This window comes from Poecilia latipinna, unplaced genomic scaffold (genome assembly GCF_001443285.1).
Source record: "Poecilia latipinna isolate Pla-1442-1.1 unplaced genomic scaffold, P_latipinna-1.0 Scaffold442, whole genome shotgun sequence".
NCBI classification, from domain to species: domain Eukaryota; kingdom Metazoa; phylum Chordata; class Actinopteri; order Cyprinodontiformes; family Poeciliidae; genus Poecilia; species Poecilia latipinna.
Window position 1 is genome coordinate 96,832 of NW_015113058.1, and position 12,171 is coordinate 109,002.

A 12,171-nucleotide genomic window follows, 5' to 3' on the forward strand; every position below is an offset into this window, starting at 1 on the left:
TTGATCACCTTTTTTTTAGAGCCAGTTTAGTTTGGAAAATAAATTAAATAATAATTTAGAAATTACATTTTGTATTTACTCATGTTTACTCAAAACCAGACAAAATCTGTTAGTTCACGCTGTAGCTATGCTACCAAAACAACTACAGAGAAATAAACAGAACATAACCAATTAAAACTGTAATTAAGTGAAGGTCGTAAGAGGCTTTATATTGTCATAAAATGTGTGATAAATCTGGGTATTTTTTTCAAACAGGAGCACAGATAACACCTTTGAATCCCAGCAATATCAACAATATCCTGTGAGAATTATTCTGTCATCAGAAGTGTCTGTTTTATTACCTCCTTATTTATGAACATCCCAGTCTGAGCAAACAGGCCGAGACAGACGGAGGGGAAACTACTGCATAAATTTTAAGGAAGTGCAGCTACACCGACTGCTGAAGCTCAAATATTTGTAAACAATAAAAAAAGAAGTTACTAATGCATTGTTTAAGACAGAATATTTGATTCCACCAAGATGTTTTATTTTCAGATTTGTGACAAACTCTTCTCTTCTGCTGGTGCGACTATCTGCGCTCTCCTTATGCCCTCACTCCCTACTACCTTGTGATTTATTTGCCTCAGTTCCAATATTTGTCGGCAGTGTGTTTTCCTCCCCTTGTCTAAATGTCACCCCTTCTTCTAAGACAATATAGGGAGTGGGAGAGAAGGAGAACCAGGGGGCAGATGTGGGGAACACGGAGGAAGAGGAGGGGGAAACTCGTAAAATGAGCGACAAAGTTTGGGAAAATTAAACATTAGGTAAGACACTTTCTCACATGCAAACATGTACTGTATGAAAATGCAAAATGCTGCGTTGTATTTTCTGATCAGAGGAGTTTGGAGGGAAACGGAATAAAAATCAGACAGCTCAGTTATAGTTGAGTGTTTCTGTGGTCAGACAAACATGAAAGGATGCTGAAAGAAACTCCGCATGCACAGAAATCCACATGTAGTCGTACTTTAGTGGGATTTTGTTGATCTGCCTTAGATTTAGGCCCAGATTTCAGGTCTACTAACATATTCTACATGCAAGTAGAATATTTTACAGCTTTAATACTCACAATTATCACGTTTTTCAAACATTTCCTCCTCCTCCTCCTGTCTGCATCACTCCACACCCTGGATGACGCCAGCCCTCCGTCTCCACCCGTACTGTCTTCCTCCTTTAAAACCAATCACTCCCATCTGCTTTGCTCTCACACATCACAGCTGTCTCAACTCAGCATGTTTTCATGGGACAACACAGACAAAACAATGAAAAATGACACTTTTTTTGTTTAAAGTCTTCTTTTGAATGAAAAAAAACCCCCTGCAGTTATTCATCAAAACCTTGTGGATTACATTTTTTCTCCTTATTTCAGGTGAATTTTTCTAACTTTAAATTTCAACTGTGACATGTGGACATATTTTGATTTTTCTAAAGATGAGTTTGCAGTTTCTGGAACAACCCTGTAAGTATTTTTGTTTGCTGACTTTAAAAAACACACACACACATATATAAAATGTGCAGAATTGGATTGCAGGGTCAGATTATGATAATTTCTAAAACACAAAGTTAGTTTGGAAGCACAAATTTAGCAAATTTATTTTTATTTATAACCTTTTGACTAAAACTGAATTCATTTTCAGTCACAATTTATCAATCTCTAATTTTAGTTTTAGTCTAGTTTGAGTTTACAAAGTCTGACAAGATTTTAGTTTTTGGTTTAGTTCTGGTCACACACTTATATTATGTTTCACTATTTCAAAGAAAGTTCCCATTGAAATAAAGTTTTCAGTGAGTAAAATTTAATGTAATTGTATTTTATTTTTAACACTTTTCACAGAAAATATTGGCCAGTTTCAATGTAATTCAAATGCTTCATGAATTATTTTTTTTTACTATTTTGTACAAAAATAAAAAGTGATTCAGGTTTTCTATTTAGTTTTCATCCGGTGTTCGCCACAAATTCTTTTAAACAATAAAATAAACAGTTTGCAATCACAAACTTTCATCTTGAAAGCCTAACGACAAATGTCCACCTTGTTTTCCAGCCACAGTATAGTTTGAAAAGTGATGAGATTAATCTACAACAGATGTGAATTTATACAACCAAAAGAAATAATCAGATATTCGTTACAGCTGAGAATAACCAAAATAAAAGCGTATCTGACTCTAGTGGATTGTTATTTATCTTTATCTGCTCCTCTCTATACAAAATACAAGATCTTCACAATACTTAACATGATTTTTTTATTGTACATCTCTTTTTAGGTGTAAGTATGTTCACTTAGCTACAGGTTTGCCAATAGTTTTTCATAATTTTTTTTACACATTATTCTGATTTACACACTTATTCCACATAACACAGTGGCTTCGATTATATGCAGAGCATAAATTAAGCAAAGTGCACTTAAATAAAGATGACCCTCAGTTTGAGCAAACCTACCACCAGATTTTCAATCCACTAGTGAAATCTAATTTTAAAAACACTTTTAAAACAATATACATTTCAAATGTTGTGAAACTTTTTATATTCTTGCTGTTATGAATTAAAAAATGTCAGAGAAAATTGTCTTATTAGACTTTAGGATCTTGTCCTGCACAGCTGTTTTTGTTTTTATTGTTTTTATACGCAAATTAAACTACAATCTGATAGTAATGAGCACCAGCATACAGCGTTTGCTATTCACTAACAAGAAAAATTACATATAACAATAAATAAATACTAATCACAACATCCTGTAGTTTGATCACCTTTTATGATAGAAAAGACACTAATTTATCTTGTTTCTGAGCAGACATGCAGGGCTCGTCCCCTGACTCGGGATCAGAACCATAAACCCCTCACTGCCACACAGACAGGACAGAGCACTTCCACGGTGGAGCCGGACAGCCTTCAGTCCAACGACCCAGCCTGAAGCACGGAGACGGACAGACGGACAGACAGTCTGATGCCAACTGTCTCACCTGTCAATCTCTCGGCACCACTCCTCCTCCTGCTGCTGCTGCTGCTGCTGCTATGCACCACCCACACCACCATGGCAACCAACTGGCTGTAAGTGTAGCGTGAACTGGGAGGGACAGAAAGAAAGAGTTTGTTTGTCATGCTATAACTTTTAAAAGACGGTGACATGTCTCTAAATCTCTTTCAGGAGCTCCCCTCTCTTTCTTTGTCTCTCTCAGTTGGTGACCTTTTCTCTTTTCTCTCTCTCTGCCGTCATCTCTGTCCACTCTGCCTCTCCTTTTTTTAGTTTAACCCCCTCCATCTTCCCTGTCTGCAACTCACACCTGTGGGGAATCGCAGCCACATTCACCGCCTTTGTGTTGCAGCTCCCTGGCGAGGCTGCCTCGCTCCAGAGCCGTGTCTGGTGCCGCTCCATGCGCCCGGCTGAGGGGGCTGACCCCGGGGCAGGTGGGGGTGTGCAGGGCGAGAGGGGAGGTCATGGAGTCCGTACGCAAAGCAGCAGAAATGGTCATAGAAGAGGTATTACAGCAGAGATTAGAGATGTCAGGCGTCTTGTGAGAAATTCACCCTGTCGCTTTGTGTCAGTGTCAGCATCAGTTCAGGAATCGCCGCTGGAACTGCTCCACCACGCCACGTGGGATCAACGTGTTCGGAAGAGTCATGAATCAAGGTGCGTCCCTCGCTGAGATGACACGGAGGAGCAGGCGTTCACTGAGTTTTAAAACATGCGATCCCTGTTTCCCTTTCTTCTTCTTTTGTGTTGCTGTTGTGGTGCCAGGCACTCGTGAGGCGGCCTTTGTGCACGCTCTGTCTTCAGCAGCAGTGGCGGTGGCCGTGACCCGAGCCTGCACCCGTGGCGAGCTGGAGAGGTGTGGCTGCGACAGGAAGGTCAGAGGCGTCAGCCCTGAAGGTGAGCTTGATTTCTGTTGGGAAATATCTCCACTGTGAGTCACACAGAGCATCAAACGGCAGAGGAGCTGCTGGTTTGATTTATTTAATTTTAACAGTTTGGTTCCTCATCATCTACCGTCCATTCAGCAGAGTTGGGTAGTAACTCTGCTGAATGGAGTTACATTTACTTGAGTAACTTTTTTTAAGGTATTTTTGCCACACTGTACTTTTTATTTTTTCTTGAGTAATTTTATTTTGAAGTATTGTTACACTTTACTTAAGTAATATTTAAGATAATATTGATCACCTAAGGGGGGGAAATGTTTGTTTGTCCCAGCATAGTACACAATGAAAATTAAAATAAATAAATAAAGTAATAAGAATAATCATACAACAATAATAAATAACCATGAGCAATAAATTTGTGGATTCTCTATCCACTGGCAGAAGAACAAACATGTTTTGAATAAAAATTCACCAGATAGAGACACACACTGCAGTTTTTGTTAAAGTTTCAAAAGTTTATTAGTAAAAGAAACTGATCTTATTTTTTGTTACTTGCATGAATTATTGTAATTTTGGTCCTTAAAATGCCAAAATGTTAACTTAAATTAATATTTTTGGTCTGTCTGATTATGTAATTTTTAAATATTGACTGATTGATAATTTGATCAGTTACTCTTACTTGAGTACAATTTTCAGGTCCAACTCTGAACATAAGTCAGTGTTTCTCAATTCTGGTCTCCTACATATGTTAGATTTATCTCTCTTCCAGAACACCTGATTCAAATGATTAGATCAATCAATCAACAGTAAATATTTTACTCTTGTTTTATCAAATCAGTCTTAAAGGGTTGATATTATGTGTTTTATTATGTGCCACTTTAAGCATAATTAAGTAACTACGATACATTCAGTTGTCAAAAAAAATGCAATTTATTTAACTATCAAACATGACTAAAAGAAATGTTACTTTATAATTTAATGCTTTGAAATTGCGTCTTTGTCCCTTTAAAAAAAACCTGAGTGAAACGCCGCCTTCAGGAAGTCATCACAGCGGATCTCCTCTATTAACCCTTTAACAACATTTTCGCCAGCGTTTCATTGGGAAGCAGCTGGTATAATGAGCTGAGCAGATGCACAGTTCTACCAGGTGTTTGCTAATTGCTGCTGGCTAGTCTGAAGGAGCTGAGAGGGGGAGTTGAGGGAGAGGACACCTCTATGTTGTTCAGCAGATTTGGGAATAAACTTTTAGTGCCGTTTTCTCAGAAATCCTACTTTCCAAGTACCAACAATCATATTTCCATATCTCATTCATTTATTTGTTCATTTTCATATGTTTGACATCACTGGAAAGCGTAGAATCCACACTTTAAGAATCTGTACGTAAATAACTCAAAACGTCGCTGGAGAGACTTGTCCACGGTTTTGTCTTCCCACAGGCTTCCAATGGTCAGGGTGCAGTGACAACCTGTCCTATGGGGTGGCGTTTTCTCAAACCTTTGTGGATGAACCTGAGCGGGCCAAGGGGCTGTCAGCGGGACGCCCACTCATGAACCTACACAACAACGAGGCCGGTCGAAAGGTTTGCAGTGTTGAAGTCCGTTTTAACTCCCCATTTTGGTAGTTAATGGTGCACCAAGTAAGACTTTACATACCCTGATCCACAGGCCATCCTGCACAACATGCAGGTAGAGTGTAAATGTCATGGTGTCTCTGGCTCCTGTGAACTAAAAACCTGCTGGAAAGTCATGCCCCCATTCAGACGTGTTGGAGTTGTACTCAAGGAACGCTTTGATGGAGCCACTGAGGTATCAGAACATGATTTCTGCTCATGTTTTTGTAGCTCGATACACAAAAAGCTTATGTTTCAGCATTAAGATCTGATTTAGTTTAAATATTGACTAAATATTTGCTTGAGAGGCTGAGGAGAGAGTCTAACACGGCAGAGGTGTAAGGTAAAAGGATCTTAGAGTGAAGAAATTTACAACCTGTCCCACTGTTACTGTTCTTTTATTGTTAAAATCTGAGAACCGCCAGAAGCAGTATTATATTTTAGTCATCCTGATGTCTAAGCTGAAAGGTGAATTCAACCAAACAGTGATCTGTGCCACTGAACCGCCATCTTGGTAGGCAAGCACAACGCAAAGACGAACCGTGGCTTCTAGACCAAAAAAAGAAAACATATTGATACTTTTGACCAGTGTCCAAAAGAGAGACACATAAACAAAGTTACTGCTGTTGGGATCGACCCACATGAGACAGAGAATGTGGCTTGTTTATCGTTGTCATAGCAACTGTCATGACAGTTAGTTACAGATACCTACCAAGATGGTCGTCAGCTACAAAGCTCCAGGAACGCTGACGTCACATTTGAACTATGTATTTGGAAAGAAATAATGAGTGTTGTTGTACTTTTGCTCTAACACTGCAAGACAACGATGTGTGTGGACATATATTTATTTATTTGAAAGTAAATAAAAATGTAAAAAATAATAATAAACCCTCCCTCTTCTAGGTCCGATTGACTCGTATTGGGTCCAGGCCAGCTTTGCTCCCTCGTGACCCCTACGTCAAACCCCCTGCTGCCAGAGACCTCGTGTATGTGGCACCTTCCCCAGACTTCTGCCACCTTGACCCAGATAACGGCATCCCAGGGACTGCTGGAAGAAGATGCAACGGTAAATCCAAGAAACAAATTATCCAAGTTGTGAAGCTTCAGTTTGTGGCATTGCACTCTAAAGCTGGATGATATGGCTGAAAGCATGTCACAGTTTTAACATCTCATATTGGTCAATATTGATAATTATTATTGATGAGTTTTTTTGTTTTAAATATCTGAAATGTCGCCAAACTATTCCTTTCCTGTTTTATCCAGTTTTCATTCCATCTCGTTGTTTTTTTACTTTTAAGCAGTCATGAGGCACAGTGGCGAAAACTTAAACTGCTGGAGTTACTTAACAGGTTGTTGCTTGGTAACCACAAGTTACTCAACAAATTGTTGCTAGGTAACCAAAGAATGAGTTAGTTGATGCCAACAACCTTTCTTAGCTTGCTGACAAACCCTTTCCTCTGCCTACATCTCCCAGAATGCTGTGCGGTTCTGAATCGGAGTTCAGGGAATGTTCTATATATTGAATATTGAAGATTCAATCAGACGTATTATCAATTGATATTGATCACGTCATCTCGATATACAGTTGAAGCCATAAGTTTTCATACACTAAATGTATTTTTTTCACAGTGCCTGATGTAATATCAGAATAAACTTTTCCTGTTTTAGGTCAGTTAGGATTACCAATTCTTTTTCTATTTTCAATAATAAGAAAGAGAATGCTTAAAGGCAATTTTTATTACTTTCTTCAAAGTCAAAAATTGAAGTACACTTTATAAGTATTTGGTACCACTGATTTCCCTTAAACTCTATGATTTGGGTCAAACGTCTTGGATATCCTCTCACAAGCTTTTCACGACAGTTGGCAGGAATTTTGGTCCATACATCTCGACAGAACTGGTGTAACTGAGCCACCGAAGAAAGCAATGAGTATCACCTTAAAAAATTCTCTCATTATTCTGGCACTTAGCAAATATAAAAAAAATGTAATCCCAGTTGACATAAAACAGGAAAAGTTTGTGTAGATTTCATGTCAGTGAAAAAAATCCATATAGTGAATGTAAACAACTGTATCTTGCTATTCATTTATTGTCCACTGCCACTAAAAACCAACATGGCCGCTATTTTTAAATCCTCCTCAGGAACGTCCCGGCTGGCTCCAGACGGCTGTGAGCTGGTGTGCTGCGGGCCCGGCTACAGAGCGGGCCGGGCCGAGGTGGTGCAGCGCTGCTCCTGCAAGTTTTCCTGGTGCTGCTCAGTCCGCTGCCAGCAGTGCAAGAATACAGTCACCATTCACACCTGCAGAGTTTGAAACGGCTCAAACAAAAGCAGACTGAAGTCAATTAAAGACCCAAATAATCCAGCAGAGAGGTGCCGCAGAGTAAATACGTCAGATAATTATATGAACTTTCTGGCACTTCTAATTTGAAAGCTGCAGCAAACAAATCTGTAACTATGAGAGTTTTGTGGAACAGCATTGCAAAACTGCAAAGGAGGGCAGATTCACAACAGCAACCTAAACCTTCACCTGACAAAGCTTTTAAAGCTGAAATTAACTAAAACTAACAGAAACATTGCAGGAGTGTTTTTCATGCTTATACATTATGTCTTACACTAGCAGGTCTTTGAACGTGTTCTGTATTTATGTTTCCTTCTTTGTTCCTGGTTTATTTATTTTTTACAGTTGTGTTCAAAGTAATGCAGTCTAAGATCACTAACTGGATCAAACAACGGTTTTGGTCAAAATTATATTTATATGTAGTAGCTGATGTAGTACAGTAACAAAAACCGAACAGAGCCCACAGTCGAGACATGTCGTTTACTGTTTCTGTGTAATTAATTAAAATTGACCTGTTCAAAATAAAACATGGTCATGGAGCTTTCCTGTCAAATCTGAGTGAAATGCAGTCAGAAGAACAAAATGGTGTGAATAGAAAGTTGATTCAACAATGGAAAACTAATAAATAATACATTTTCATATTGATGAGGTTAATTGACAGCGCTAAGACCCGCCTCCTGGTTCTGATTGGTTGTTACTGGTGAGCACTGGGGAAGGCAGAGAGGTTAATTATTTTTTCACAGATTATCTGTTTTATATTGAACTGTTACACCATAGTGATAATGTCAACAAATACATGAGAGAATATTTCAAACTGCAGCTTTAAAGAGTGGCGGTGTGACCTCTGTACAGTACAATGGAAAACTGGAAAAATATTGCATTTCCACACCAAAATACAAAGAGAACCTGATGTATGAAGTCCAAGTATCCTGGAATACGTGGAAAAGTTTGATGAAAGTTGGTAGAATCCACACAACACAGATTTATAAAAACAAAACCTGGCTTTTATAACTTAAGTATTATTTCAATAACTAACAGCAAAGCTCAGTCTAAGTATTTCTAGGTTTACACAGTAAATGAGAAGATGCAAACACTGCTCTTTTATTGAACTTCCTCATTCTCTTTCTATCACTTTCTGTATAGACGGAGGACAAATTTGATCCATTTGTTGTCGTTCTGAATAGAATGGGCCACGTTGCCGATGCATTTGCATTGACAGGAATAAACGCTTGTAAAAGCATTCCGAGCTTATTTGACTCTTTTCCCGCACAGTTATATTATTTTGAACACAACTGTGTATCAGAGTGTTTCCTTCAGTTAATTTTCCAGCAGCAGAAATAGCTTCTGCTTACCTCAGTGTCTGTAATGTTGCATGTTAAACATTTCTGTACGCTCCAGCACACCAGGTTTGTCCAAGACATCTAACAAAAATACAGTAGTTTACCTGAAACACAAACCTGTTCGAGTTACTGTTTCAGTTTTTTCCCATGGTTGCAAAACGGAGCAGTACTGAATGTGCTTCTGCCCCGATCAGTTCCCGGCTTAAAAGCGAGAACCACAACTGTTTTCGAGCAAAGTAAAAAAAAATAAAATAAAAATCAACACATAAACTCAGCTAAATTTGATCATTTCCTTGTCAAAAATCCCTCTGCCAACTGAGATTAAAGTCTGCAACCTAGGGTTGGGTCTCAGAGTGGTTAGCAGTGATTTTGCTCAGATTTGTAAAACTCTCTTTATGGGTTTAATTTTAAATCTCTGCGGCTGGTTTTGGATTTTTATTGGACCACATGTTGGATCTTGAAGTGCAACAGCGCTGCCACTGCCATTTAATCTGCTTCTACCAAAAACTACAGTTCTGCATTACAACTGAGGAGCAGATCTAATTAATGCTGACCTGTCATGTTTACTAAAAGTGCATTCAAAGGGAAAGGTTGTTTTTAAAGAATGTATTTTTACCTTGATGATGTTCTACAAAGTAACTTTCACATTAATGGAGTCTATTTATACACTCAAAAATCAAAGGAAACGGGAAGTAAACATCACATGCTCCCTCAAATGCACCATCCCCATGGTGACACATGGTGGTGGCAGCATCATCCTGTGTGGATGTTGGGGGTTTTTTTTGGAACAAAGAAGATGGCAGTAAATACAGGCCAATGCTGAAAGGATTTCAAAATATTTTAGGGAAATGACTCAAAACATTTTATGAAAAAGAGCATAATTATGTGTTAGAGTGGCCTAGTTAAAGTCTGTTTCTGTGATATCCATGGAAACAGGCTGAGCTTGAGGCAGAAAAGCAAAAATATGTCAGAAGAAAAACACCAAAAGACCTGTGGCTGTGATTCCAACAAAATGATTCTTTGGAAATGTTGACTAATATGAGGGTGGAAACAATCGTCACATATTTCTAATTATTTTTTAAAATGTCTGGATTTTAAAAATCCTTTCCCTTCACAATAATGCTCTATTATTTTCATCTACTCCTTAAAATTTCAATAAAATGCATGTAGGTTTGAAGCTGTGATGTGACAAAATCTGAAAATGTTCATTTAAAAGTGCTCTGTACTCACAATTAATTTAACACACAAGACAGAAGTCCTTTTCACTTTTGATAAAAAAAAGGATTTTATTAAAAATATCCTCTGATTTCTTAAACCCTGAACATTTCTAAAAAGATTTATCACCTTATATCAAGGTTGACTTTTATCAAAAATATTACATCTTAATATTTTCAAAAATCAATCAAATCATTGTTGGTCATCTAGCAAATTTTAAAAATCATCTGGACAAAATAAATTCAAGTTAAAATCAAAAAAGACTATGAAGATTTCCCAGAACTCGCATATATTAAAAAAACAAAAAAACAAAAACAGGAATTCACTTAGCTTTGAGGGAGGTAAACATGACAGATTTGTTTGGATTGACGTTAAATCCTTTGGCTTTTCATTAGCTAATTCAATAAGGGCAGAAAAAAATAAAATAAAAAGTACCACTTAACATTTCAGTGCCTCTTTAAACGTCTTACCATGTTGCTTCAGTAAAGCACATTGAGGAACTTTATAAAGGAATATCTCCTTTAACACATAAAATGCAGCATAGAACCGTTACAGTAAGCAGTAAGGGAAAAGGGAGGGGACACCTGAAGGAGAATACAGTAGTTTCTAAAAGCTTTCAGTAAAGGACAAATATCGCATGTTGGAGGCAATATTCTCCAATTTCAGAAGGTACAATCATTGAGCTCGTGTTCAAAAGAAAAATAAAATAAAATCTCTATGGCACAGTTCTTCCCTCCCCTCTTGTGTGTCCGTATCTCCTTCCTACCAAATGGATGTTTCGGCTGAATTTTCCCTGCGGTTTCGTCTCGTCTGCGTTTCTTTATAGGAGAACACATTTCCTCTTCGTTTTGATCTCAGGAGGTTCCAGTGCTGCCAGGATGGCCTCATCAAACACGTTCTTCAGCCCTCGCTGGTTCACAGGAAGAAGAAAGCAGAGAGCAAAGTGAAGCTGACTGGTTATATACCAGACCAACCACGTGGTGGTGAATTAGCTCCATACCTGCGTGAGCGCAGAGCACTCCACGTATTTGACAGCTTTGAGCTCCCGAGCCAGCTTCTCCCCGCTCTCAGGGAACAGGGGGCGCTGCTTGTTTTTGGCCAGCTTCTCCACGGTGTTGCTGTCTTCCCGCAGGTCCACTTGCGTTCCCACTAACAGGAAAGGTGTGCTTGGACAGTGGTGAGAAATCTCCGGAACCCACTGGGACGAGAAAGATACAAACAATGAAAATAGATTTTTTTTTTCTATGAACAATCAGCATTTATCGTATCGTTTACCAATCGTCGTGAAAAATTTTGATTTATCGAGATAAAAGCATCAATAAATACCATTAAATTTAATTAAATGCTGCTGCTGTGTGCAGATTAGTGATATAAATCACACATTTTTTAAGTAACTTGCATCCTGAAGAAGAACATTTTAAATGGAAATGCTTTTCAGGAGCAGTATTTCTGTTTGTGGTGCTATGACATAAATTCACAGCCAGTTAACAAAAAAGTAGTAACTTTTCACTATAATAAAATAATAAAATTCTAAGTCCATATCGCCCACCTCTATTTTTTCTAATATTACTCCTCTTACTATTATTATAATTTATTAATACTTCTATTATTACTTAAACGGTGGCAGATAAAATCACAAACGGTCAGAAAATGCCAACAATCCTGATTTCATTTGGAGAATAAAAAACAATAATTATCCAATTATTGTAATGATTCCCAATTTTTAAACTAAAACCTAAATATTGCGTACTGTATATATACATATATATATATATATATA

At 37.9% G+C, this 12,171-nt stretch overlaps 2 protein-coding genes across 4 annotated transcripts in view; one reads left to right on the forward strand and one right to left on the reverse strand.

The window, feature by feature from the left end:
• Window positions 1-1,262: 1,262 nt before the first annotated feature.
• Window positions 1,263-8,472, forward strand: wnt4b (wingless-type MMTV integration site family, member 4b). Of its 3 annotated transcripts, XM_015038447.1 has the most exons (9): window positions 1,263-1,495; window positions 2,826-3,082; window positions 3,358-3,511; window positions 3,578-3,662; window positions 3,771-3,902; window positions 5,326-5,468; window positions 5,554-5,694; window positions 6,402-6,564; window positions 7,640-8,472. In XM_015038447.1, the coding sequence occupies exons 2-9, from the start codon at window positions 2,979-2,981 to the stop codon at window positions 7,807-7,809; spliced, it is 1,092 nt and encodes a 363-aa protein (XP_014893933.1). In that variant the 5' UTR covers window positions 1,263-1,495; window positions 2,826-2,978; the 3' UTR covers window positions 7,810-8,472. The 3 variants fall into 3 exon arrangements, with proteins under 3 accessions (XP_014893933.1, XP_014893931.1, XP_014893932.1); XM_015038445.1 differs by having other exon boundaries at window positions 3,578-3,902; XM_015038446.1 differs by lacking the exon at window positions 1,263-1,495 and having other exon boundaries at window positions 2,073-3,082; window positions 3,578-3,902.
• A 1,969-nt stretch (window positions 8,473-10,441) lies between these two features.
• LOC106951123 (cell division control protein 42 homolog) overlaps window positions 10,442-12,171 on the reverse strand; it is a 9,936-nt gene continuing 8,206 nt past the window's right edge. Inside the window, exons 5-6 of the mRNA XM_015038449.1 lie at window positions 11,392-11,589; window positions 10,442-11,301 (exon numbers count right to left, since the gene is read on the reverse strand). Coding sequence (XP_014893935.1) covers window positions 11,212-11,301; window positions 11,392-11,589 — 288 coding nt within the window. The 3' untranslated portion in view covers window positions 10,442-11,211. The remainder of the gene's footprint in view (window positions 11,302-11,391; window positions 11,590-12,171) is intronic.

Coding starts and splice junctions, on each gene's coding strand:
- wnt4b (XM_015038445.1), top strand. CDS start 2,979: ATGCCAACTGTCTCACCTGTCAATCTCTCGGCACCACTCCTCCTCCTG. Junction 3,512..3,577: donor CAGAAATGGTCATAGAAGAG/GTATTACAGCAG, acceptor GCTTTGTGTCAG/TGTCAGCATCAGTTCAGGAA. Junction 5,695..6,401: donor GCTTTGATGGAGCCACTGAG/GTATCAGAACAT, acceptor TCCCTCTTCTAG/GTCCGATTGACTCGTATTGG.